Source organism: Carcharodon carcharias, chromosome 13 (genome assembly GCF_017639515.1).
Source record: "Carcharodon carcharias isolate sCarCar2 chromosome 13, sCarCar2.pri, whole genome shotgun sequence".
Classification (NCBI taxonomy): domain Eukaryota; kingdom Metazoa; phylum Chordata; class Chondrichthyes; order Lamniformes; family Lamnidae; genus Carcharodon; species Carcharodon carcharias.
Window position 1 is genome coordinate 91,397,430 of NC_054479.1, and position 27,499 is coordinate 91,424,928.

The window sequence follows — 27,499 nt, forward strand, 5'->3', positions numbered from 1 at the left end:
GCAGTTTGATATGGATTCATACCAGCTCATTCTGGTCCTGTAACCCCTCACCTGATTTATTCTGGAGCTGACTTTCTGTTGAACCTGAGAAAGCTTCCTGGGTTCCGTATCCATGGCAGTACTTTGTCACTTAATCTGCCATAGTTGTATGATTCAAATTCCATTGAAGCTAAGCCTCCTACTTAAAAACATAATTAGCTTTGGTTAGTACTGTTAGCTACATCCATGCCAATTGACTTAATTCTGCTTTGCATGTATCCTGGTCAGGCAGCCTGTTCTATGTTTACAGCAGAATTCAGTTAGTTTGGTTCTTGCTTTCTTTTTGCTTTCACTGTGGTCTCCTATATACAATGATCATATATCAGGATGTTAACCTGTTATGTTACACACCATCATACAGTGTTGAGACTTTTGGAGCTATTGGACAATCTCTACTCTCCCTTTATCTGATCTATTATACTATTTGTTTTAAATGAAGACAGAGCAAAGATCATAAAAACATGTCAATGTGTCCATTGCATTGCACAAGTTCAACTCTTGTTACCCTATAGGTCTGGGCTGAGTTGAGGAGAAAAGACAGCCTGGCTGGTTAGCGCACTCTCTGACTGAGAGTGTCTTAACTCACGAAATCTGTCAGAGAGTGCGCTAACCAGCCAACCAGAGTGTATATTAATCCCGTGTGGCATGTTAAAACAGCTTGCCAGCCAGTCAGAGCATGTGCTAATCCAATGTGCCAGCCAACCAGAGTGTGTGTTCACTCACTGTACCAGTCAGGCAGATGGTTTGTCAACACACTATGGCAGCAAGTTATCAAATATAGCTCTATAGATACCAATTTCAAGTCAGAATTTTACAGAATAACTGAAAATTTTCCTCACAAATAACTCCTCAGATTAATTGTATCAGGTAAATTTTATAGTTTAACACACTCAATGCAGAGCCTGGCACAACAGGAGTGGTTAACCAAATTTGGGTAAGAAGACCAGAATGGCCATCCATTAATATGGAACATTTTTGGGAGTGCTAAGTTGTAAATATTACTCTTTATGTAAAACACATATGGAACTTCTCATGCCTTCTCTTTCTCTGTACACTCTCTCTGTTTCTCGAGTGACATCATTGTTCATGATCTATAGCATTCATTGAAAGATCACAATCAGTGCGATTATTATCTTCATTCATAATTGCCAGTTCAGTATGTTCATTGTCTAATGCTTTTTTATCTTTTAGTGCAAAACGTTTCTTCACTTGCATGTAAAAAGGAATAACCAGAGCAAAACAGATTACTCCAGTTCCTGCAGCCACTCCAAGGTAGATATATCTGTAAATATATGGAAGGATATGAGAGAGAATTTAAAAATAATACCTCACTTGATTGTTCATCCAGTCATTTGAGGTTTAAAATAAATCAAATTGACATTTTAAATTGAGACATGGTAGCACTAGCCTATACAAATAATACACTGTGGGTGTTACATCTATGAGATTGTGGCCCAGCGAGAGGCAGGCTCCCTTGGGAACATCATTGGAGAGGTTTGGGCCTGTCCACTTCCAGACCAAAATTTACGTGAATTTGGTAAGAAATAGGTTAAAGGCGGTGGTGAGCTGCCTTCTTGAGCCACTGCAGTCCATGTGGTGTAGGTACACCCACAGTGCTGTTAGGGAGGGAATTCCAGTGTATTGACCCAGCGACAGTGAAGGAACAGCAATATAGTTCCATGTCAGGAGGCATTGTGGCTTGTAGGGGAACTTGCAGGTGGTGGTGCATCTGCTGCCCTTGTTCTGCTAGTGGGAGAGGTCACTGGATTGGAAGGTGCTGTTGAAGGAGCCTTGGCAGTTTGTTGCAGTGAATCTTGTAGATGGTACACGCTGCTGTCCATGTGCACCAGTGGCGGAGGGAATGAATATTGCTGGTACAGTTCAGTTTCTATTGAATGATAAGCCCCAGGATGTTGATGGTGGAGGATTCAGTGATGGTAATGCCATTGAATGTCAAAGGCAGTTAGCTGGTTAGATTTTATCTTACTGGAGATGGTTAGTGTCTGGCACTTGTGTGGCATGAATGTTAAAATTATACAGTTTGAAGGCCACCACCTAGGCCCACAAGATAAATGAATCAGAAAGCTCAGAGACAGTGATCACAATCAAGTTACATCAGTAACCTGAGATACATGCAAACTAATGGGAAAATGCATTTAAACTTTTTGTGCTCCCTGTGACGTGGAGGCACCATGAAGACAAAAGCCTTGACACCCTGCTTCATTTCTTCAAATATCCAATTTTTCACAATGGAAATCATGGGCCCCGCAGAATAATTTCAGTCCACGATCAAGGCAATTCCCTTTTAGCACTGGCTGCCACCATATGCTGGGGCTGCATTAGGGTACCTCATTTATATGAAGCTGGTGGTCACCTTTGCCACTCAGGGTGGATCTCAAAAATTCACCAACCTCACAATGAAACTCTGGTGCTAGGCTGTTGTTCATGGAGCGGATTCCCCTCCCCCATACCCTCTCCCATTAACTCCCCCCCCACCAAAAGCCATGAACAATCCCATCCCAACCCCTACAACACCTGCTCTTTTCAGAGAAGTGATTTTTATGATACTAAAACTTTATTTTAAGAGAAAAGTATCTCAGATTCAGGGAGGGTCCAGATATGGAAACACTCGCACCTGTCAGGTCAGCTTACACCGTTCTGGAATCAGCTTCTCTCACCTTGCTGGCCATCTCCAATTTTATGCCAGAAGCTGAGGAAGTGGGTATTCCAAGTGTAGAGAGTGCCAAGCCCTCCAGATTTGTGCCACTGGCCATGTAAGGAGGTGATGGACGCTCTGTCCCTACCAGGCCGAGGGAGAGCTCCCAGTATAAGTTGGGAACCTGGCACGTTTCAGCTCTCCCACCTAATTCTGCCCAGATATAGTGGGAGTTCACCTGAAAGGCCAAGTAAATTCTTCCACTGTCATTGCTTTCAGAGTAAAATTGGCATTCACAGTTAGGGTGGTTAGCCCTTCAGGATTGGCCCGGGGTACCCAGGAATTGAAGATCAATCTCCAGGGGACTGCTGTGTGCAACCCAGGGGAAAATTCATGGAGACATTAAAGAAAATTATTTTTTGTTGTTTTCTTTGAACATTTCTCATTACAAGATGTAAAAATATTGAAAATGGGGAAAACAATGGCTGGTTGGTCACCAGTCAAGCATCATCTAATTGGGTAATGAGTCTTTTTGCTTTCCAATTGGTGTAGGAAGGCCGTGCACCACAAGGATGGATGTGTTGGCTGATTAAAGGCTGGGGTGTGGAGGAAAGTCATGCAATGAAACCTTCAGGAATACATTGAATTACACTTGTAACCCTAGCCACAGTGAATGAGACTATTGTGGAAGTTTGAGAATATTGTGGCATGGTCACTAGATTCTTGTGAGGTTCTGTTTAAATGGACTTAAGGCTGCACTCAAGGACCAGCACAATGATTGGCTGCTGTGTCACCATTGTTTACACTAGGCCTAACAGCCTTTTGGAAATAACGACAAACCTGAATGCATCTGTGTCATACATCCTGCAGGCCCCTCGCCCCCCACATCTATTGGTTCCCCACTTCAGACACGTTGTGTCAATCATTGCTCCAAAGTAAATAGGAGCTGGAATTCCAGCTGGAAAAGGAAGAAGAGGACATGAGCTTTTTGAAATAACATTTGGAACAATAAGAACAACTTGCATTTATATAGTGCCTTTAATCTAGTGAAATGTCTCAGCGGAGCGTGGGAGCACAGGGTGTGGTGAGGCCTGAGTGCCACAAGGTAGGTCGGTAATTTGGTGCTGTTGGGAATTCAGTGCTGAGGGGGAATGAGGGTCTGCTTTTCATATCTTGTTTCAGCCTTCAGAAGCTGGTGAGTATTCAAGGCTTTAATTGAGTGAGCTGGTAGGTTGAGTTTTTAAGGTTTTATCCCTCCAAGTGCGAGTAATGGTTTAAACCGGTACTGGGGAGATATAAGTATTGCATAAAATTTATTGTTAAACTACTGATATAACTACAGACAACAGTTGAATTATCTTATGTCTTGGGTAAATGAGTTTGTTGGCTAACCGAACTCTAACTGCACGCCTTCCTATGTTCTCATCAACTGCTGCTTGCAATCAACAATGGGGAAAGACTGATGTAAGAATGAACAGTGGTTTATTGAGACATAGGGCGGAGCACCAGACCATAATGCTCACTCAGAAACCTCCAAAATGAGACTTCCAGTTCCCAGTTGCCTGCACTGTGGTGATTCGTCAGTGCTGTCACATGATCAGTACACTTGCATTCTCTTAAAGGGGCAAAGTACCTCACTTTACCACATCCCTCCCCCTCTACTTTAAAGTACAGCTAACAAGCTTAGAACACATTAACTATTTACACAATAACTATTTACAGGTCAAGTCTCTCATGAGGCCCTCTTGGACATGTTGAGCATTTCAGTTCAACAACCTCGGCTGGTTTTTCCGAGACCTCCTTTTCAGGGAACAGTTGTCCACTAGGTTCCTCAGTGGAAATTGGCAGGTTTGTCTCCCTGACCCCCTTGAGTACCACAGGCCCCACCGGTGCTTCAAAATCATGTGGCCTGTGCTCTACATGGGGCACAAAGTCAAGATGAAGACTGCATTTCTTCTTGTGGGATTGGTGTTCTTTTGCAGAGATGATCCACGGATCATCTAATTATTCAGCCGTTTACTGATACATTATAGGAAGAGGTCCAGTTACTGTGCTCACCTCGCCTAATAGCCATTTGGGCCCATCTCCAAAGTTCTTTGCGAGGACCGCACCTCCCACCGGTAACGTTCTTTTGCGACCCTGGCCATCGTGCCTGGTCTTCTGCGCCCCTTGGCTTTTCTCCACCTTCCCCTCTAAATTTGGCTGGCTAAGGGTCAGGCGGGTGCAGAGACATCTCTTCATTAGCAATTCTGCAGGAGCAATGGAGGTCGTTGTGTGTGGTGCGGTCCGGTATGTGAACAAGAACCTGGGCAATCTCGTGCCGATGGAATCCCCTTCCATCTTTTTCGTCCTGGATTTAAAGGTTTGGACTGCCCGCTCAGCCATGCTGTTCGATGCTGGGTGGTAGGATGAGGTTTTGATATGGGTAATGCCGATAAGGGTGATGAACCTGTGGAACTCCCCACTGGTAAAAGCGGTCCTGTTGTAGGACGCGAGGACCCCTGGTAACCCATGCACTGCAAAACTCTGCCTCATACGGTCTCTGGTGGCAGCCGACGTGGTCAACCAGACTTCACAGATGTCCACCCATTTGGAGTGGGAGTCAATCAGTAAAAGGAACATCGTGCCCAAGAAGGGTCCCACATAATCGACATGGAGGCACACCCATGGCCGACCCAGCCATTCCCATGGATGCAATGGAGCTAAGGGAGGAACTTTTGCACCCACTGGCAATGAGGACAGGTTTTGACCAGGGTTTCTATGTCCAAGTTCATGCCTGGCCACCACAAATAGCTGCGAGTGAGCATCTTGATACTGAGAATGCCCGGGTGTGAGCTAGGTAGCTCAGCTAATAATGGCCTTTGCCCTCTCGGGGGCACGATAACCCTGGCTCCCCAGAGTAATATGCTGTCCAGGGAGGAAAGCTCATATTTGTGATCAGAATAAGGCTTCATCTCCTCGGATTTAGATACACCTGACCAACCATTTAAGACCTGCTCCTGGATGTTAGACAATAGTGGGTCCTGGCTCATTCACTCATGGATTTGCCTGGTCTGAACAGGGGAGGAATCCAGAAAATTTAGCACTAAGACCAGTTCCTGGAGAATTGGAGCCTCCCCATTATTAGGCAGGGGAAGGCGGCTTAGAGCGTCGGCATGTGTGATTTGACTGCTTGAACGGTGAACAAAAGTATATTTGTAGGCAGCTAATATCTGGATGTGAGCTGATGCAATAGGGAGTATCGCTTTATTTTCTCCGAATAATCCCAGTAGCGGCTTGTGGTCGGTTATAATATGGGAATGGTGACCTTGGAGATATTGATGAAACTTCTGGATTCTGAACACAATAGATAAGCCCTCTTTTTCAATCTGGGAATATCGTCACACTACGACACTGAGCGTGTGGGATGTATAACCAATGGGTTGTTCGGAGCCATCTGATGTGAAAGGACAGCCTCTATTCCATAAGGGGATGCATCACATGTTAAAATTAATTCCTTTTTGGAATCAAAGTGGACCGACAATGCCAACAATCTTAACAATTGCCTCACTTTCAGAAAGGCATCCTGCTGCGGGACTTGCCAACTCGATTTCTGGTTCTTCTTAAGCAGGCCGTAGAATGGGGCCAGCACAGTCGAGAGGTTTGGGAGGAATTGGTCACAGTAGTTTATCGTGCCTAAGAGGGCCTTAAGATCTGGTATTTCTTAGGGCAGGTGCCTCGTGAATGGCCTGGACTTTTTCTTCCACAGGATGTAGGCCCTGTGCATCAACCTTGTGGCCCAAGTAAACTACCTCCCTAGCTTGAAACAGACACTTCTCTCGTTTTAAATGTGTCCTCGCTTTTGCGAAGCGTTTGAGTACCTCTTCTAGATTTGCTAAGTGTTCATCATTGGTCAGTCCCGTGACCAATACATCATCCAAGCAAACGATAACATGGGGCAATCCTTTATTTTTCGGAAAATAGCACTCGCCGAGGAGACCCCAAAGGTTAGACATGTGAATTGATACAATCCTCAGTGCATATTAATGGTGATGAATTCCCTTGAGTCCTTTTCCAACTCTTACCTGCTGGTAGGCATGGCTCATGTCAAATTTCGAATATATGGTGTCCCCTCCCAACTTCGAATATAATTCCTCAGTATTGGGCGTCTGTCAAGTTTGGCCACCTTATTGACAGTTGTTTTTCAATGATTTGGATCTAGAGACTGTTTCCTGCCTTTCCGTGGAGTCTGAGGTTTTCACGCCTTTTGTTACTGGATTGTCCCACTCAGCCAGATGGACAGCACCATTTTGTGCATCTTTTATAACTTTGGAATTTTTAACAGCACTCTCCATCGCGGTAGCTAATTCTAATGCCTTATTGAAATCTAAATTAAGTTCAGCTAGCAAATACCTTTGGATAGTATCATCTCCAATTCCGCATATCAGCCAGTCTCTCAACATATCACTAATGGACGTTCCGAAATCGCAATGCTCAGTTAATGCCTTTAAAACAGCCACATAGTCAGCTATTGTCTCCTCCGGAAGCCTGTTCCTTGAACTGAACTTGAAGTGCTGCATAGTAACTGAGGGCTTTGGTCTCAGGTGGTTTTGTACAATTTTTATTAACTTGTCGAAAGTCTTCGAGTCTGGGGCACTGGGTGTCGTGAGGCTGTGGATCAGCCCATACATTTTGCTCCCAGATGAGGGCAAAAGAATCTTCTCTTCCCTACGATGTCATTAGTGGTAAAAAAGAACATTAAGCCTTCGACATACTGAGACCAGTCATCTGAAATGGAGATGAATGGATCGACATGCCCGGACTGCGGCATCATGAATGACTGCAAGGAGACTGCACTTCCCATTGGCTTTCCAGGTAATGATGAATTTAGGTGTTTGGCTTACTGCAGAGTCACCCTCTCTCTGGGGTCTCTTATAATTTTCTTCCATAGCCATTTTTCATGTATTTACCCTTTTAAATGTATTGCTGCTTTAAGAGCAGTCACCGTTTGTTTTTAGCTCTGTCGCTGCAGCTGTCAGCTTTTCTCTGATGAGTTTCGCACTCTTTTTGAGTTTTGGTGGGATCCCTGCGATCACGATTCTGCAGGGCTTTTTTAATTTAAACTGCAGCACTGCTTTCTGCTCCGATTGCTGGCTGTCACCTATTTTACAAGTTAAGTACAGATGCTCTTTCCAACACTTTGCTCACAGGCCTTGAAATTTATTTTCTTTTGTCCTTTATCCTCATCGCCACTTTTATGTCTTGGGTAAATGAGTGCGTTGGCCAACCGAACTCGGTAACTGCACACCTTCCTGTGTTCTCTTCAATTGCTGCTTGCAGTCAATGACGAGGAGAGACTGATATGAGAATAAACAGTGATGGTGTATTGAGACATAGGGCAGAGCACCAAATCATTCGTGCTCACTCAGAAACCTCCAGAACTAGTGGTTCTCAGTTGCCCGTGTTATACAGTGATTCGTCAGTGCTGTCACATGATCAGTACACTTGCATTCTCTTAAAGGGACCGGTTATTTCACTTTACCACCAGTTATATTTCTAAACTTGAAACTCAATTCCTTCTCCTCCTCCTCCTACTGTGAGTGTACCTACACAACATGGACTGCCACAGTTCAAAAAGGCACTCACCACCACCTTCTCAAGGGCAATTAGGGATGGGCAATAAGTGCTGGCTGAGCCAGCAATGTCTACATCCTGTGACAGAATAAATAAATAAAAGGTACCATGCCCTAAAAGAGCGTTGGCGAACATGGACTTACATTGGATTGGTCCATGATTATGCTGGGAAAAGTATGGCAGTAGTTTGCTGTTGCCTTCTGCAGTATGGCTGACCAGGAAACTGTCCCACTCTTACCGCCCACATCAGGATGGATTGGAAGGATTCACAGGCTACTAATCAACCTCATTGGCCAAGTTATAAATGCACCTTGTGTTGCCATCAAGTCCTGGAGTGGAACTTGAACCGGAGCAGGGATACTACCCACTGTGCATCACAACCTCACCTGAAATCCAATTAATGAAATAAAACACAACAAAGATGGCAGGACAGGTAATGTGTTGCAGCTGTAGCACGTAGAAACCAGTGTGATCTGCAGTAAGTGCCTGCAGCTTGAAGAATTTTGGCTCTGAATTGATGAGCCAGACACTGTGATGAATCAGGGAGGAGGAAAGCTACCTGGGGCAGGAGTTTTACTTCATCCGGCGGGCAGGCCCGGGAGCAGCCCCAAAACCCACTGCTGCCCACAATCGAGCCCCGACCGTGATTTCACACTGGCCAGCCAATTAATGGCGTGAGAGGCACACTCAGAGCCTCAGTGCAGCCAGGGTGGGGGAAGGAGGAGTGCAAGCGCTGAACTGTGCGTATTCACGGGAATGTACTCGGTGAAAGCTCCCTGGAGGCACAGAGCCACCTCAGGGAGCTGAAGATTTTTAACATTAAAAGGAAAGGTTTCAAAAATAAGGAAAACATGTCTCCTCATGTGACTCTGGCACATGAGCAGGGACGTGTCAAAAATAATTGATTAAGGGCCTTAATAAGCTTCTTAATTGTCAGCGGGCACCCTGCCGCCTCTAGTGTGTGCCTTCTGAGCAAAATATTGTGAGATGTGCGATGACGTTGGGATGCTCACCTGACATCATGTGCACTATTTTACTCCTGTTTGGGTTGGGTGTGCGCCTGCCCAATGAGGGAAAAGTTCTGCCCCTGGACACTTTGTTCCAGGAAACAGTCACATCCCTTAGGCTGGGTACTTCCCATAGTGAGGGAGATGTGAGTGTGACTATGAGTGAGTTATGAGGATCCAGAAGGTAGCAATGAAGGACCTTCAGCTCTTGCAATGATGCAACAGGTATGGGGTTCTTGCAACTTGTGTGGATGAGATCAGGGACTCCAGGGAGGATGAACAAACTGACCACGGCATCGTGGTGCAGGGAGCCAGTCAAGCAAGGGGAATAAATAGGAATGTAGCTCTAATAGGGGGCAGCATAATTAGGGAGATAGATACTGTTCTCTGCAGCCCAGAGTGCGAGTCCCAAAGACTGCATTGCCTGCCCGGTGTCAGGGTTAAGGACATCTCCTCAGGCCAGGAGAGGAACTTGGAGTGGGAGGGGAAATCTTGTTGTTATGGCCCATTTGGGTACCAATGACATAGGTAAGACTAAGGGAAGAATTCATGTGAGGGGAGGTTTGGAAAGTCAAAGGGAAGGGACAAGACAATGGTGCAGGGTATTGATAACCAGAGTATAACAGGAAGAGACAGAGCATACAAACAAAAGAGTGTACCAGCAAATAAGATCAGAATAAGGAAAAATGTAAAAAGACAGAATTAAAGGCTCTTTTTATCTGAATACATGTAGCATTCATAACAAATGAATTGATAGCACAAATAGAAATAAATAAGTATGATATGATAGCCTACACAGAGACATGGTTACAAAGTGACCATGGCTGGGAACTGAATATTCACCTTTTGGATGGACAAGAAGAAAGGAAAAGGAGGTGAGGTGACTCTGTTAATAAAGGATTAGGTCAATATATCAGTGAGAAATGATCTTGGTTCAGAGGATCAAAATGTAAAAGCAGTTTGGATGGAGATAAGAAATAGCAAAGGAAATAACTCACAGGTGAGAATAGTTTGTAGGTCCCATGACAGTGACTATACTGTAGGGCAAAGTAAAATCAAGAAATAATGGGTACTTGTAAGAAAGGTGCTGCAATAATCATGGCAGATTTTAACCTTCATATAGATTAGACAAATCAAATTGGCAAAGGTAGTCTTGAGGATGAGTTCACTGAGTGTATTTGGGACAGTTTCTTTGAACAATACATTCTAGAACCAACCAGGGAACAGGCTATTTTAGACCAGGTAATGTGTTATGAGATAGGATTAATTAATGACCTCACATTAAAGAGTTCTGTAGGTAAGAATGGTCATAACATGATAGAATTTCACATTTAGTTTGAGGGTGAAAAATTTGGTTCTGAAACTAGTGTCTTAAACTTATGTAAAAGCAATTACAATGATATGAGGACAGAGTTAGTTAAATTGGAATTGGAAAATAAGTTAAAGGTAAGATGGTACGGAAGCAGTGGCACTGCTTAAAGCGATATTTCACAACTCTCAAAAGTGTATTCCATTGAGAAAGAAAGATGCCATGAGATGGGTGCATTACTCATGGCTAACTAGGGAAATTAAGAATGGTATCAAATTGAAAGAAAAGATGTACAATTCTGCAAAGATTAATGGTAGCCCAGAAGATTGGGAACATTTTGGAAACCAGCAAAGGATGACTAAAAGAAATAATAAAGAGAAAAAATGGAGAATGGAGAAAACTAGCAAGAAATATAAACTCAGACAGTAAAGTCTTTTAAGAGTATATAAAACGAAAGAGAGAAGCTAAAGTAAGCACTGGTTCCTTAGAGGGTGAGACTGGGGAATTAATAATGGAAAACAAGGAACTGTCATAGACTTTGAACAAGTATTTTGTCTCTGTCTTCATAGTAGAAGACGCAAAAAGCAACTCAAAAATGTAGAAAATCAAGAGGCAAAAGGAATGGAGGAATTTAAAACAATCACAATCACCAGAGAAAAAATACTAAGAAAACTAATGGGACTAAAGGCTGACAAATCCATTGTACCTGATAGCCTGTATCCTAGGATCTTAAAAGAAGTGCTGCAGAGATAATGGATGTTTTGGTGGTAATTTTCCAAAATTCCCTATATTCTGGAAAGATCTGATGGATTGGAAAACCACAAATGTAACACCGCTATTCAAGAAAGGAAAGAGACAGAAAGCAGGAAACGCTAGGTCAGTTAGTCTATTATCTAGCATTGGGAAAATGCTAGAATCCATTATTAAGGCGGTAATAGCAGGACATTTAGAAAATCAGAATACATTCAGACAGAGTCAACATTGTTTTGTGAAAGGGAAATCACGTTTGACAAATTTATTAGAGTTCCCGGAGGATGTAAAAAGCAGGATGGATAAATGTAGGTGTAGTGTATTTTGATTTCTAAAAGGCATTTGATAAGGTGCCACATAAAAAGCTACTACACAAGATAAGAGCTCATGGTGCTGGGGCTGATATATTAGCATGGATAGAGGACTGACTAACAGGAAACAGAGAGCCAGGGTAAATGGGTCATTTTCAGATTGGTGAACTGTAACTAGCGGAGTGCCACAGGGATCAGTGTTGGGACCTCAATTATTTATAATCTGTATCAATGACTTAGATGAAGGGACCAATTGCATTGTAGCCAAATTTGCTGATGATACAAAGAAAGGTAGGAAACCAAGTTGTGAGGAGGATACAAAGAGTCTACGAAGGGATATAGGTAAGTTAAGTGAGTGGGCAAAAAATTGGCAGATGGAGTATAATGTGGGAAAATGTGAGGTTTTCCACTTTGGCAGGAAGAATAGAAAAGCAGAATACTATTTAAATGGAGAAAAGCTTGCTGATACTGATGTCTATTCCCTGTACAATGTCAAAGCAGTAAAAACTGAACCAACAGCCATTACCTTTCAAGTGAACGGGAAGCCTCTAGTCATGGAGGTAGACACGGGAGCCTCAACCACAGTGGTGGGAGAACACACACTTAATTACCTAAATGAAGGTATCCAGCCACTGAATCTGGAGCAAACCACGGCTCACCTGAAGGCATACTCTGGTGAATCAATATAGGTAAAGGACATCGCCACAGTACCTGTGTCCTATAGGCAACAGTCAGCCCAGCTTCCAGTGATCACAGTGACAGGTGAATGGCCTGGTCTTCTGGGCTGCGACTGGTTACAAAAAATTAAGCTCAACTGGACAGAAATCTTTCAAGTGAGAACAGGAAGAGTTCCTGAATTGATAAGGGAATATGACATTTTGGAATGAGTTAGGAGAATCAAAGGACCTTCACAGGATGCAAGGATCCCTCAGGTTAGAGTTGGTTCCACAGGAAAATCATGAAAAGAAACAAAACGAATACAGTGCCATTCTGAACAAACTGAAGCAACAGTTGGCAGAAAAGACTCAACAATGTTCAATGTTCCAGGAGGAAGCCAAAAGATACAAAAAGGAGACAGAAGAGCTGAAGAATCAGCTGATTAAAACAAAAGAGGCATTAGAAGGTAAAGTTATGGGACTCTGTAAGATGCGAATGGGTAACGAAGCCATGGGTGACTCAACCACCGAACTGAACAAAGTTAAGATTTCACCAGAGAGGTATTTGGCCAACTGTGAAATCAAAATGAAGGATGAGACAAAACTCTACGGCAAACAAAAAAAGAAAAGACAGAAATCAGATCAGGAAGACCAATCGGCTCTGTCTCCATAACCCTCTCTGCTGCCGAGAAGGGCTATTCACAACTAGAAAAGGAAAGTTTATCAGTAACATTTCAAGTGAAGAAATTACATCAATATTTATATCATATGGATGACATTTCACCATAGTGTCAGACCATAAACCACTAATGGGTTTATTTAGTAAGGATAAAGCCATTCTGCCAATATCCTCAGCAAGAATTCAACATGGGGCTTTGATATTATTGCCATATGAGTACATCTTTACACACTGTCCTGGTGTGCATATTGCAAATGCAGATGCACTCAGTCATCTTCCATTACCAGATAACATTGTACATGCTCCAGTGCCACAAGAAGTTATGCTTGTGTTGAATTTCTTGGACTCTTCACCTGTGTGTGCGAAGCAAATAAGGAATTGGATAAACAGGGATCCAATTTTGTCAATAGTCTGAGACTTGGTATCGCAAGGATGGTCGAGTTCACCAGTGTCTGAAGAGATGAGACCGTTCCATTCCCGAAAAACAGAGTTAAATTATCAATATGGAATTTTGTTGTGTGAATCAAGAGTCGCCGTCCCTTCGCAAGGAAGGGATCCACACTCGACAGAGCTTCACAGTGTGCATCCTGGCATATCGAAAATGAAGATGCTTGCGTGAAGTTATGTCTGATGGCCAGGCATGGACAGTGACATTGAAATCCTGGTCAAAAACTGTCCCAGTATCAGCAACAACAGAAGTTGCCTGTTCTAACTCTACTGCATCTGTGGGAGTGGCCTAATCAACCCTGGATTAGACTACATATAGACCAAGTTGGTCCATTTTTAGGAACATGTTTTTGTTGATCATCGATGCATATTCTAAGTGGATGGATGTGTATGAAGTTAGATCACTGACATCATGTGAAACTATTGAAAAGCTGTGCCAATGTTTTAGCATAATGGCCTACCGGAAGTCATTGTTTTGGATAATGGCACTGTCTTCGCTAGTACAGGATTTCAGAGATTCATGAGTTTAAATGGAATTAAACATATTAAAATTATCCCTCATCATATTAGCTGAAAGAGCTGTGCAAACTTTCAAATCAGGAATGAAGAAGTTATCCAAAGGTACTTTAGAAACTCGTCTTTCAAGTTTTTTTCTCAATTATGGTATGACTCCTCATGCAACTACGGGTTCAACAGTGTCTGACTTACTGATGAAATACTGCCTTCGTACAAGGTTAAGTTGGTGTTTCCAAACTTAGAAGGGCAGGTAGAGAAGAATCAGTGTAGTTAGAAATTGAATCACGATATTCATAGCAATGCTCGAAGATTTACTGTGGGAGATATAGTTTTCATGTGGAATTTTGGAAATAGACCGAGTTGGGTTCCTGGTATAATTGTCCCTGAAGCTGGACCCTTGTCATTCCAAGTGGAAATGGAAGACCGGATTGTTTGAAAACATGTGGATCATCTAAGGAGTAGAGAGACATTCCAACAATCAACTGTGCCGTCTGTACTTGATGTCAAACCTTTAATCCCTGAGGTGGCAGATCGACCTAGGGTGGACATACCTGATGTCCCTGTTGAATGATCTAATCCTGAACTGCCACTTTCTAAGGATGCCCCTGATACTGCCGTTCCTGATCATGTTGATCCAGTAGGAGAATCAGAACTGGTACAGCTATACCGCTCTAACCGAATTAGAAAACCATCTCAGAGACTTTGGGCGGAATCATCCCAGATTTGCACGCAGTGCAGTAGTAGGCAGGTTTGCCCGCCAGCTGCGATGGTGGGTTTTCACGCCATATCATCCCAAATCCACCACATTATTTATGCATTCCCAGGAAACACATCGTTTCCATGGCAGGCGGGCTCTCATTCACCTGCCTGCCATCACCTCATTCTTTCATCACACCAGGCGCCATATTTAAAGTCCAGCCATGCACACACATCTCAGTGCTTCCAGTCCATGGTTGCTGCAGGGAAGATGTCCATGAAAGGCAAAAAGACTACAGCCCCTAGGTTCAGTGACTAGTCAATGGGATGTCTTTTGAATGCCGTGGAGTCCTGCTGGGATGTCCTCTACCCCTGCTCTGGCTGCAGGAAGCACAGCGGTGTGACCAGCCAGGCTTGGGAGGTGGTGCTAGCGGTGATCAGTGCCAATGCCCTTCAAAAGAGGACAGCCACCCAGTGCCGCAAGAGAATGAATGATCTGCTCCGTTCCACCAGAGTAAGTCACTCTTCTCATCACTCTCAACTCACATACTCACTAACCCACAGGGCCCTCATTCACTGCCAGCTCAAGGAACATCACCATTCACTCTCTCACACACACCATAATTGTCCTCAGCCCACCACTGGGACCACTCACCACCCACATATGCTGAGCACACTCATTTGGCCTGGCAGGCGTCCTGCTTAAACTCTCTCCATCTTTATTCCTGCAGGACAAGCTGGCACACAACAAGAGGGAAGGTCACAGACTTGTGGAGAAATGCCTGAAATCAATGTCCTCATGGACTTTGAAAACAGAACCAGCTGGTCGGTGAGGATCTGGACTCCTCCTGTGCTGACAGTGAGGTCGGCGCTGCTCTACCAAGTGAGAATTCAGCAGTGCAACATCCATCAGACAACTATGCCCTGAGTGATGTGTCCTGTTTCACAGGTCACTGCCATGTACTAATTATCTCCTCTTGCTTCTGCAGGCACATCTGCCAAACAGCCGACAGAGTCCATGACGCAGGGCCTCAAATCAAGCCCCGAAGAAACCTCTGAAGTGGAATCTGGAGGGACACTCCTTGAAGTCTTGTCACAGCGCTCACCCACACCCGCCACCAGCGCAGCACACACACCTTGGTGGGACCTACCTGCGGAATAGCCTCAGGATCACAATTTGGTAAGCACATCACACTGTCTGATCCACAGCAGGTGGCAGCAGTGACTTCCCAGGCATCCGGCACTCAGAGGATTAATGGAGACTCGAAATTTGCTGAGTCCAAGTCAGATGATGAGCCTCTGGACTTAGTCATACCTCGGTTGCTGGAGCTGCGAAGGCAAGCTCAGGAACATCAGAAAGGGATGTCTGCTGAATTCCTCAGATTGCAAGGCATGATGGAGGAGTCTGTTTGCCTTCACTCTGAGGTGATGGTGCTGGCATGTCAATGCACTAAGGTTAATACTGGTAAGATCATGGCCGTCATGGAGACTGTGGTCCAGGACATCATTCCTATATTGCAGCACAGGCTCAACTCCATCGCTGATGCCATAGTTAGCCTCCAACAGTGTGTATGCGGGAAGGGTACCTGGCAGCTCGATCTCACTCCAGCTGCCCCTGCTCCTCAAGGAGTCGGCCTGGAACCCCCAGGCACCCATAGGGAGGAGGATCAGCAGGTGCACACTCCAGGCCCATCCACCTAGGTGACTCCGAGAGTGCCCGGCCCACCTGACTCCCCTCTTCCTTTGACCTCAGTAACTCCAGCTCCCCAGGCCGCAGAGGGTGCCACTGCCACACAACAGGACTCTGAAAGCAGGCCAGGGCCCTCCAAGTCTAAGCCCTTGGTCATCACAGACAGGGCATTGTAGTCAGCAGGCTGCCTCCACCTCTGCTGTGGATGTCCAGGGAGCACCAAGACATAGCGGCAGGGTTAGGAAGGTTAAGAAGAATTAGTTGCAAAGCCTGGGCGCAGGTGTTAATCACTTGTACATACTGTTCACTATTGTCAAAAAACGGCTAAGAATGTCTCCCTGCCTATAACTCCTTGCTCGCATGTTCTTGTCATTCAGATGTAAAACCTTTCTGACAAGATAAAGGCAGGTGTCTCAGTCCAGGGCCTCTCCCCTGTGCTCTGTGCAGCCTTCAGACCAAAGTGCTTATCCGGCCTCACACTCCCTGGACACATTACTGATGCCTGTACCTCAGCGGTGTTGGTCATTGCTGCCAGAATGTAGTAGGCAGGAGCCACAGAGTTCCGTCATTCTCTCTGTGTGCTCTCAGCACCTTTAAGGTGGAGCTGACCCCCATCTCTTCAGCATCTGTGACCAGTGATGCTGTGCTCCTGAAGGGCTCAGGCACTGAAGGCAGACAAAGGATCTGATGCTTCTAAAGTTTCTTGGCTGCGTCTCTATGATATGACCCTGATCACAGAGCACAAGCGAGCTGCCCTCAGCCAAACAGGAGTCAGACATTCTCAGAGGCTCTGTGAAGATCTATGGAGTGTCCTCACTGCATGTTGGCATTATCCTCCTGCAATCGAGCAACTATTAGGGCCTCCACTACATCTCCATGGCAGGCGCAATCTCACAGTGGGTATTTGCACTGCCATAAACTAGATTGGAGTCAAATGTTCACAGATGCAATGGGGGTCACCTCACTATATGTCGTTATCATCCTCCACAAACCTAGCAGCTATGAGGTCCTCCTGGGCATGCCTGCCTTGTCTAGCCAGCGTGAGGGCCTCATCCCCGTTATTGCCACCTCCGAGGACCTCCTCAACCTCGTCCTTGTTGACGTCCTCCTCATTGGAAGAGACCTCCAGCTCCTCCTCAGCCAGCTCCTCACCCTGTTGCAGCGCCAGATTGTAAAGGGTGCAGCAGATGACGATGATGCGTGACACCCTCTGCGGACTGTTTTTCAGGGCTCCACCAGACCGGTCCAGGCATCGGAACCTCATCTTCAGCATCCCGATGGTCTGCTCCACCAAGTTGCAAGCTGCTGCTTGAGCCTCATTATAACGTCGCTCTGCTGCAGTCTGAGGCTGCCATGCTGATGTCATCAGCCACGTCCTCTGCGAGTAGACCTTGTCCCCAAGGAGCCATCCCTGCAGCCTCTGTGGATCCTGGAAGATTCCAGGGATCTGTGACCAACTGAGGGTGTAGGCATCTTGCACACTTCCTGGAAACTGTGCACACACCTGCAGGATGCAATTCTGGTGGTCGCACACCAACTGCACATTCAGCGAGTGGAACCCCTTACAGGTGATATAGTTCGCCATGTGTTGCAACAGAGATCTGAGTGTCACACGAGTGCAGTTGATCACAGCCTGCAACTATGGGAAACCCGAGATCTAGGCGAATCCAATCGCTCTTGCATCCTTGCTGTCCTGGTCGAAATGCATAATGTTGTGTGCCCTCGCAAAGATGGCATCCGTGACCTCATGGATGCATTTCTGGGTGGAGGCTTGAGACATCCCATAGAGGTCACCTGTGGAGCTGTTAGGAAATAGAGATAGCTTAATTAAGTTATATTTGTATTTGTGGATGTTAAGAATGAGTTTTAGCTTTAAAGTTTAAGTTTGGTTTGTATTTCTGTATCTGTGTGTTAAGAAAGGTTAAATGGAGTTTTGGTTTCACTTTAAAAGGCTACTTACATTTCTAGTAAGATGTTTACGATCCTTTTAAAGTGAAAGTAAACACATAAGAGTAGGAAGAACAGTGTTGTTGCCTAGCAACAGGAGGCCAGATAGGCAGGTTCCTCCCCCAGACACACACACAGAAGAAAGACAGCAGTTTGTTTTGGAAGTTGTTGAGTTCAGTTGGTTTGAAGGCAGCTATGAAGCAGAAGCAGCCTGAAAGGAGACAGATAGCAAGTCCCAGACTAAGAAAAACTCCAAAAGTCCAGGGCAGTGGAAGAGGAGAAAGTCTGAAGAAGACCTTCTCGTTAAAGGAAGGGCAGGAACCTGGAAAAAGGTCCTATTAAGTGAAGTTATGTGTGAGGGGCAGAGAGAAAGGCTCCAAGCTTCAAATTTAAAGTGAGAACAGCTTGCAAGAAGCAAGAAGATTCAAAGAGACAACTGAAGGTCTGTAATTCTTGCTATAGACATGTGAAGCAGTGGTGTACTGTTAAGGCTGAGTTGTTGAGAGAGGGTCCGTGGAAGACAGCTTGAGTGCATGTGGTGACCCAGGGAAGTGGAACATCAGAAGGAGAGTTTGAAACCCTGGAGATGAACCCTTGTGGAAGGTGTCTGAGTGAAAATGTGTTTGGGGTAAGATTTCAAGGCGAGGTCTTGGAGAGTGGAGATTGGAATCCCTCATGTGAAGGACAGAATTCAGTGCGCCTGGTTGGCTTACAGTGTGACAAGCATCTGGGGGGAGTTGAGGAGCGATACATAGCATCTGGTTGACGTGGCATCTGTTACTTGGTTTCAGAGTGCAGTGTGTCTGACCATGGGGTGCCTATTGATACCCAGACTGTGTACTTACTGTGGATATTAGATAGATTTTGTAACTTGTGTTACGCTTACAAATCTGTATACATCTGTAAAGGTATAGTTGTGGGTGAAGGAGTATTGTAATATAGTTCATCTTTTCTTGTTGAATAAATGTTATATTATTTTGTTAAAAGCTCATCAGCTGACTCCTATGCTTCTGTTCATAGCTACTCTCCACGTATATAAACAAACAAAAATAAAAGTTAGGATCTATCAAACTGGGTTCCACTCTGGGATCAGGCTTGTGCGGGGGTAACCTCAACTTGGATCATAACAGGAGCCCTGAAAGGAGGCACTGGCATAGAAATTGAGTGCCACCGTCACTTTCACAGCCACTGGCAGTGGATGCCCTCCATGTCCCTGTGGCACTAGATCATGCAGTAGCTGCCAGATGTGACTGACCAGTTCCCTAGACATGCGTGATCTTCGGTAACACTGGTTGTCAGTCATCTGCAGGAATGAAAGGTGGCATCTATAGGCTCTGGGTGTCATTAGGCACTGGCCTGTGACAGCTCCCTGTGGCTCTTGGACGGCGTGTTCAGGAGCCCCAGCCGCCCCTTCTTCCTGAGGTTGCTGCTCCTCCCTCTGTGTAGCCAGGAGCCTCAGTCGCTCTCTCCTCCATCTTCACACTCTGTATACAGGTGTACAGCTAGTTCACTAGGCTCCATGATCCTGATGTACTCCTCCTGCAGGATGAAAGAGAGAGACACGTGGTTAGCATGGGTGTACTGAGGATGTGTCCTGTTAAGTGTGAAGGCCTCTTACCACTTCCCAGAGAGTGCTGGCCACCACTTGGATGGCCAGAGGTTAATGCACTGCACGGGCGCCCGAAACCCCACCCACCTCTTCCCCACTCCACCTGACCGATTGGCAGCTTCGGCCATTGGACTGCATGCTGTGCATGCATTCTCCTAACCCGCTCTGCAAGGCTGCACTGTTAGCTTGAACCATGGGGGAGACTGGTCCAAAGTTGGATACTGACATTGCAAGAGGCTGTGAGCACCTCCAGCAGTGACTGCTACATGGCCAGCTTTAGCAAGGAGATTGTACAACATGCCCAGTCCTCCAACTGTTCTGCAATCCAATAAAACACTCAGACTTTGCAGCCTGTGCCTGAGGGGTGAAAAGCTCTGGAGTACTTGGTAGCACTTTGATGCCTCTGCGTTGCTTGAGTGGGCGGATAAGCTAGAGGCCCAACTCCAATCACATCAATGTGGCTGCGCATGAACTGTTTCAGCTGCAGAGAATGGTCATTTTATGCAAGGTTTCTCCAATGCGTGGCCACTTCCCTCGCCCAACCTACCCCAAACCCGAATGCTTGTGCGCCATATTCAACTGCAGGGCTGCCCTTTCCCTCCCTGAACCATCAGCAGTTGCCTCAACGGCAGGGCTGCCCTTGACCACCACCACCCCCCCCCGCAATGCTTCTCAAGCTTGAAGTCTAACAGGTGACCCTGGTTGTTGTTGTGAACTCACCTCCAAGTTCCCGTCAAAGTGCAGCCTGCCAAGCACACGCCCTTTATGTGCTGCTGCGAAATACGTTGGCATGCTTTCCCGCCAATGTGGACGGACGATCCAGCGGGGTGGGGACAATTCTGGCGGGCTGGCCTAATAATGATGTGCAGATGTGTTACAATGAAGTTCCCAACGTCCGATAGCGGGAAGCGCGGCCCGCTGGAGGGCTGAGCAGACAATCACAAACTAGTTTCTTGCTGTCATGAAACTGATCATGCCATATTATCCACTCACATCACCAAACACACCCGACTCTGGCGGGCACTGAAAACCCCAGCCTGAATCTTTAATCACATGGCTTGTGCATATATGTACATGTTCTGGATTAAAATACTCTTTGTAAACAGGAAATGTAAAAAGAACTAAAGGGGGAGAAAATGTAGTGATTGAAGGTGTAACATTTCCTTTTGCCTTCAGGGGGTCACGTGATTGTTCTGACGAATGAGCCCTAAGTGCGGGTAAGCCTGGAAGCGGAGCTTTCTAGTCGTGGACTTGATTCAAGAATGCAGCTTCTAAAGGAGCTCTGCAATAAAGTTATTTGGTTCAAGTAAGAAACCTGTCCGGTACCTCAAGTTCATTACAGGTTAGTTATCAGAAAAAAATTAATACCAAATCAGAGAAGGATTTGGAAAGGCATCTAAATGTTTGCCCAAAGAGTTGGGTTTCAAGAATTGTCTTAAATGAAGAGTGGGAGATGGTGAGGAAATTCCAGAGTTAGAGCGGAGGACAACCGAAGGAGGTGTGAACATAGGAAGAAATACAGGATTCCTGGAACAAAGGAACGGGCCTAAGTTATTCGGCCCCTCAAGACTGTTACACAAAGGAAGTGGGGGGTGAAAAAGAGGTCAGAATTGGAAGAAATTACAGTTTGCATAATTTTGTAGGGCTGTAAATTACAGAGATATAGACAATCAAGGCCATGGAAGGATTTGAAACAGAGATGAGAATTTTAAAATTGAGGTGTTGCCACATTGGAAGCAAATGTTGTTCTGTGAACACAGGGGCTGCGTTTTAGATGAGCTTAAAACAGCTGCAATGCACATAAAGGTCAGCAGTCTTAATGTCTTAGCTGCAAGAGGTATGAAGAACCAACACGTGAGTTAAAAGTTGAGGGTCCATGTGGCTCGTCTTTAATTGTCTCGGGTATAATGGAGACCAGTGTTTATCCAAATCAACTTAATCTGATGTTTCCCCTTTGTTCACTTTTTCCCTTTTCCAATCATGAACTCCAATAATTCATAATTCATCACTGAAAGTATTTTATTTTTTGCACAGAATAGCTAGTGTCCCAGGTTTTGGAATATTACACACATCCCTGTCATGCTGTAATCAGATGTCTGAAGCATTGCTTTCTGAGGCTTTTATAATGATCAATAAACGTCTTAAATATATGAATACTTGCCCTGCTCATTATTTCTAGTGAAAGTGGAAAAACAAACAAAAAATTATATCCAAAAATACCAGTGGAAATCTTCATAAACGTTAATTTACTTTTTAGCTGTACCTATTGTTGCAGACAGTGTGAAGTTGTTTAGGCTTGATTTTAATCTAACCTGTCGGGGTGACTGGGATGGGTTCTCGTTGGTTGCCTGGTTTATACAACAACAATAACTTATATTTATACAGCACTTTAATATGACAAAATGCCTTGAGGCACTTCACAAGGGCATAATAAAACAAAATATGACACTGAGCCACATAAGGAGATATTAGGTCAAAGAGTGTTTTAAGGAGTGTCTTAAAGGAGGAAAAGGGATGTAGAGAGTTGGAGAGGTGTCAGGAACAGAATTCAGAGTATAGGACCTAGGCAATTGAAGGCACGGCCACCAAGCAATTGAAGTTGGGAATGCGCAAGAGGCCAGAATTGAAGGAGCACAGATATATGGCAGGTTGTAGGGTTGGAGGTGATGACAGAGATGCTGGGAAGGATGAGGCCATGGAAGGAGTTGAATACAAGGATGAGCATTTTAAAAATCAACAGGAGCCATGTAGGTCAGTGAGCTCAAGGGTGAGTTTTGGATGACCTCAAATTTAGAGAGCGTAGGATGTGGGAGACCACACAGAAGTACATTGGAATAGCCAAGTCCAGAGGTAACAAAAGCATGAATGAGGGTTTCAGCAGCAGATGAGTTGAGACAGGGGTGAAGTCAGGTGAAGTTACAGACATTAAGCACATAATTGACTTCAATAGAGAGTAAAATCGGTCAGGGTGTAAATCGAGCACACCCCCTACTCCCAACACCCCCTACTGCACAAAGCACCCAGTTCTTGCTGGGTGAATTAGATGACAATCAGGACTTTAGTTGCTGAAAAAGATTAATTTAAAAACACCATTAACCTGACAAAACTCACCGAGCATTCTTATAATCAAACTGTATATGCCTATAGCCAGTGGTTTCAACTCTGGATCAACGGACCTAATGGAAGCAACAGACCAATTAGATCACTATAAAGACAATGAATTACTGCCCAAATTCTCTAGCAATGCTACTTAGTTTGATACGTTGAGAGGGTAGATGAGATAACATGTGGAGGAGGCTTGTTTTTTGTTATTCATTCATATGGGCATTGCTGGCTCAGCCAGCATTTATTGCCCATCCTTAATTGCCCTTGCTCAGACGGCATTTAAAAGCCAGGTAGGAATGGCAGATTTCCTTCTGTAAAGGGCATTAATGAAGCAGATTTTAATTGAATTCAAATTTCACCAACTGCCATGGTGGGATTTGAACCTGGGTCCCCAGGCAATTACCCTGGGTCTCTGGGATGTTAGTCCAGTGATAATACCACCTCTCCCTGACTTATGTGGAGTATAAAAACTGGCAAAGATCTGTTGGGCTGAATAGCCTATTTCTGTGTAATTGTATGTCTTGCTGGTTTTCCACCACTCACAATCTTTACTAGAGCTATAATGGTTTTAGCTTGATCTCAACACAAAAGAAACTCCCCAAACCAAAGGAGTTGGCAGTAACTTAACAAAGAATTTGTCCCATAGTTCTCTCTTTTATCCTCAGGATTTGTCCTTTGATAGCTCTCTTGCATGCAGTGGATTATTCCATTAGCTTAAAAGTTAATTATTTTGGAAATTATATTAATTTCTAATTAGCAATAATATATATTAGCCATCATACAGTGGCAGTGTTCTTGTCTCTGTATCTGAAGGTTATGAGCACAAAATCTAGACTGGACCGCCAGTGCAGACCTGAAGGAGTACTGCACTGTCAGATGTGCTACGTTTTGAATGAGATGTTAAACTGATGCCTCGCCTATCCTCTCTGGTAAATGTAAAAGGTCTTGTCACTCTTCAAAGAAGAGTAGGGGAGTTCTGGGTGACCCATTTATCCCTTAACCAGCACCTAATGATCAGATGACCTTATCATTTATCTCATTATGTGACTTGGTTGTGCTAACAGGTTGCTACTTTTACTACATTACAACAGTGACCACACTCCAAAGGTGCTTCATTTAGTGTGGAACACAACGGGAAGGCTTGAGGTGCTATAGAAATGCAAGCCTTTTTTTTATAACTACAAAGTAGTAATTTTCAGTGCAATGGAGTTTGGGGAGTTCTGATCAAAACAGCTTTCCTTGTTAGGTACTCCATGGAGATACATTTTTTAAAAGACATTCTGGAAAGCAGGCAGAATGAAAGTTAAGTCCCCACCTTTAACTTTTAAACCTACATATCTACAGGTCAGTTCTTCTGCAACACACAGACACATTCACGCACACATACACACACACTTAATATGTTAATATACACAAATTGCACATTTGAATTCTCCTCTGTAATTATTCATAACACCTTGAGTCAGGCTCCTGTAAATACCATACTTCAACGTTCTTAGATCATGCCACACCAGCCAATTATCATAATTACAAAGCAGCATTTTTCTAAATTAGTTTTTGTGCGGTACAATACTTAATCATTTTGAGTGTTTAACTCAGCTAAGTGCAGGATCATTAGTCATTCAATTAATATAATTACAATTATATCATAGATGAACCCACATGTAATTAAAACAGCTTTATATAAACATTGTTACCTGAACAGTTTTAACTCTATAAATTATACAATTACTAAAATAACAAGTTACGTGAACAAAATATATTTCCTTTATTTGTGTAAGGATCCACATTGCAGCTGGTGGATTTATTTGCAAGTCATTACTAGTGCGATGTCACTCAAAATGCTAACTGGGCATAGTACCACTTTGATGAATTAGTGACGTCAGAATTTAGATTATGATAGTTTATTCTGTCTGATGGGCGATAATGGATATTATTTAAGTAGAATGATTTGATGCAGTCTCCCAGTGGACTTCAGAGCAAGGCATAATATTGCCCCAGCAATTTTTGCTCAGTGCAAAAATAAAACTAAGTGATAGAAGCATTTTAACAATTATATACCATACATACTCGTATACAAGTCGAATTTCTGAGACCCCTCTTTAGGCAAAATGTTAAGGGATGGACTTTTACAGGGTAATGTTTTCAAGGGGGCTTATTCTCAATTACTGACGCTTACGTTCACATGTCAGCACAGAACCATCCTGGGTTTTCAGTCTCAGTCTCAGATGCACGCGACTTACAAGGAAGTGGATTGGAGCAAGATGGAAGCCTAAAAAGGCACATTTTTAATAATCCCTTTTGTGTTTCCTGTGGGGTCATAGGACAGCTCAGTGAACTTAGTTCCATTTCTGGGGAAGTTTTATATGCTTGCAACTCACACACTTGTGCATAATGACCCCACAGTTTGTTCCAGTCTTGCCTCAGTCATTTCAACGAAAAATTAAACTTTTACTGAAGTTCCCCCATATCTCAGTGGGAAAATTGCACTCTGTGATTTAGCACCAATCCAGAAAGATCAGAAAATTCCTGCTTGTAATCCTGGTCTCTGCTGTGTTGCTCTGAAAAGTGAGCTGACTCAGAGTAGAGTGCCCTTGGAACATTAGGGATCGATTTTTATGTGAGGTATATAAAAAATTAAGGATTTTTTGGGCCAGGATTTGAGGGTTGACTTTTACATGGGACAGAATTTTTCAGTCGGCATGCGGGGGCGGGTCTGACAGGCTGATGCGTAAAATGAACGCACGATGATGTCGGGCGCATGTCCCGACGTCATCGCGCAGTCCCACGATATTTCGTTTGGCAACCACACCCCAGAGTCAGCTACGCGCCTGCCGATATGTAAACAGCCTATTAAGGCCATTAAGAAATTAATTGAAGCACTTGTTAATGCTGACTGTCCAACCTTACCGTTGGCGGGCAGGCGAAAAGGCCAAGCGACCTTCGCGTTTTTAGAAAACCCCATCCAGGAGCGAGATGAGGTTTCCTAAAGCTTTTATTAAATAAATTTAAAAATTCTCAAAAAATAAAAACAAGTCCCATCTCATGTGACACAGTCACATGAGGGGACATGTTTAAATAAATTTATAAACCTTTTATTTCATAATTTCAGAAGCCCTTCAATCTCCCTGAGCCATGGAGCTGCCTCAGGGAGATTGAAGCGCCTTTTCGCACACGTGAACAAACGAATGCTGGCCCTGACTCTCCCCCCTCCCCCTGCCTGCACAGGTAGCGCTGAGCGCTTATGGGCACGTCTTACTCTGGGTGGGCCTTAATTGGCCCGCCTGCATAAAATGGCGGCACGGAGCCGATAGCGGGTGACGATCGGCTCCATGCCTGCCCTGCTCACTCTTGCTGAGCCTGCCCTCCATATGAAAAATTCTGGCCCATGAAATTGCCTATTACTCGGCTATATACAGGTATGTAGTTATTAATATGCTTAAAAACATATACGATTTTGAAATGTGTAAAAATGGTCTTAAATTGGTTTATCTTTAACATGTGCATTCAACAAGTAAGAATGGAATTTTAAATGTTGATCGAGTAACTGTTTGATGTGGGTATATGTATAAACTAGAATACTGAGAGCTTGATAATTCCACAGAATAATGCAGAACACTTAAAATCCATCAAACCTAACTCTTCAATCAATCCTTTGGTTATCCCTCCTAACCATTCTTGACCTGACTTGCATCTGTTTTTCATATGCTGTCTATGATGCATTTTATGGAAAAGGCACTATTGTTGTTACAGATAAATGCAAATGGTTCGAATTGCATATCCGCACCAGAGCTCACATACCATCCAAAATGACCAGGATGTCTCTGAGGAGCTGTGTGACAAGGCTCTGCAGGGAGTCAGCCTAAATTCTACCATCTTCAGCAGCCAGTGAAGCATATCGAGTCAAGCAGCAGGACTGCTTTTAAGTGCAGCAGTGCAAGTGTCAACTCCCAGGAATATTTATCCTGGCCACTCCAACCAAGTGCCAACTGCAGGTTCCTTGGAGGGTCTGGAAAATCATCCTTAACTTTTTTTTCTTTACATTTCCAAGTGCAATTGCAACTTGTATCTGTCCTCATGGCATTGTGCATTGGATTATTTGCATTTGTAGCCAATTTTAAGTAAAGGGCTTAGATTAGTTCATGCTGTGGCTGAACTACATTGCAAGCTACCATGAGATTGAGGCAATTAATTCAGTCCAAATTCAGCGTTAGAGTGGGTGAGTTTCTGCTAATATGTTATGCTTTTATCCCAATGGATGGAAGAAAGCAATCGCGGTAGCCCTTACATCTATCTCCTATTTCAGTAAAAGACGTGCGAACCATGACTCAGTTTGTAGCACTCTGGCCTCTGACTGAACCTCCAGTGCAGTACTGAGGGAGTGCTGCACTTTAGGATGATGCCATCCTTTAGATGAGACTGTCCAAGTCCCTGCCTGTCCTCTCGGGTGAGCTTATAAGATCCCATGA

The 27,499-nt window shown here is 44.3% G+C and overlaps 1 protein-coding gene across 1 annotated transcript in view; it reads right to left on the bottom strand.

Annotated features, from left to right (window-relative positions):
• Positions 1 to 1,116: 1,116 nt before the first annotated feature.
• The window catches only part of LOC121286109 (solute carrier organic anion transporter family member 1C1-like), a 106,786-nt gene continuing 80,403 nt past the window's right edge, over positions 1,117 to 27,499 (bottom strand). Inside the window, exons 12-14 of the mRNA XM_041203099.1 lie at positions 23,037 to 23,101; positions 3,536 to 3,653; positions 1,117 to 1,321 (exon numbers count right to left, since the gene is read on the bottom strand). Coding sequence (XP_041059033.1) covers positions 1,117 to 1,321; positions 3,536 to 3,653; positions 23,037 to 23,101 — 388 coding nt within the window. The remainder of the gene's footprint in view (positions 1,322 to 3,535; positions 3,654 to 23,036; positions 23,102 to 27,499) is intronic.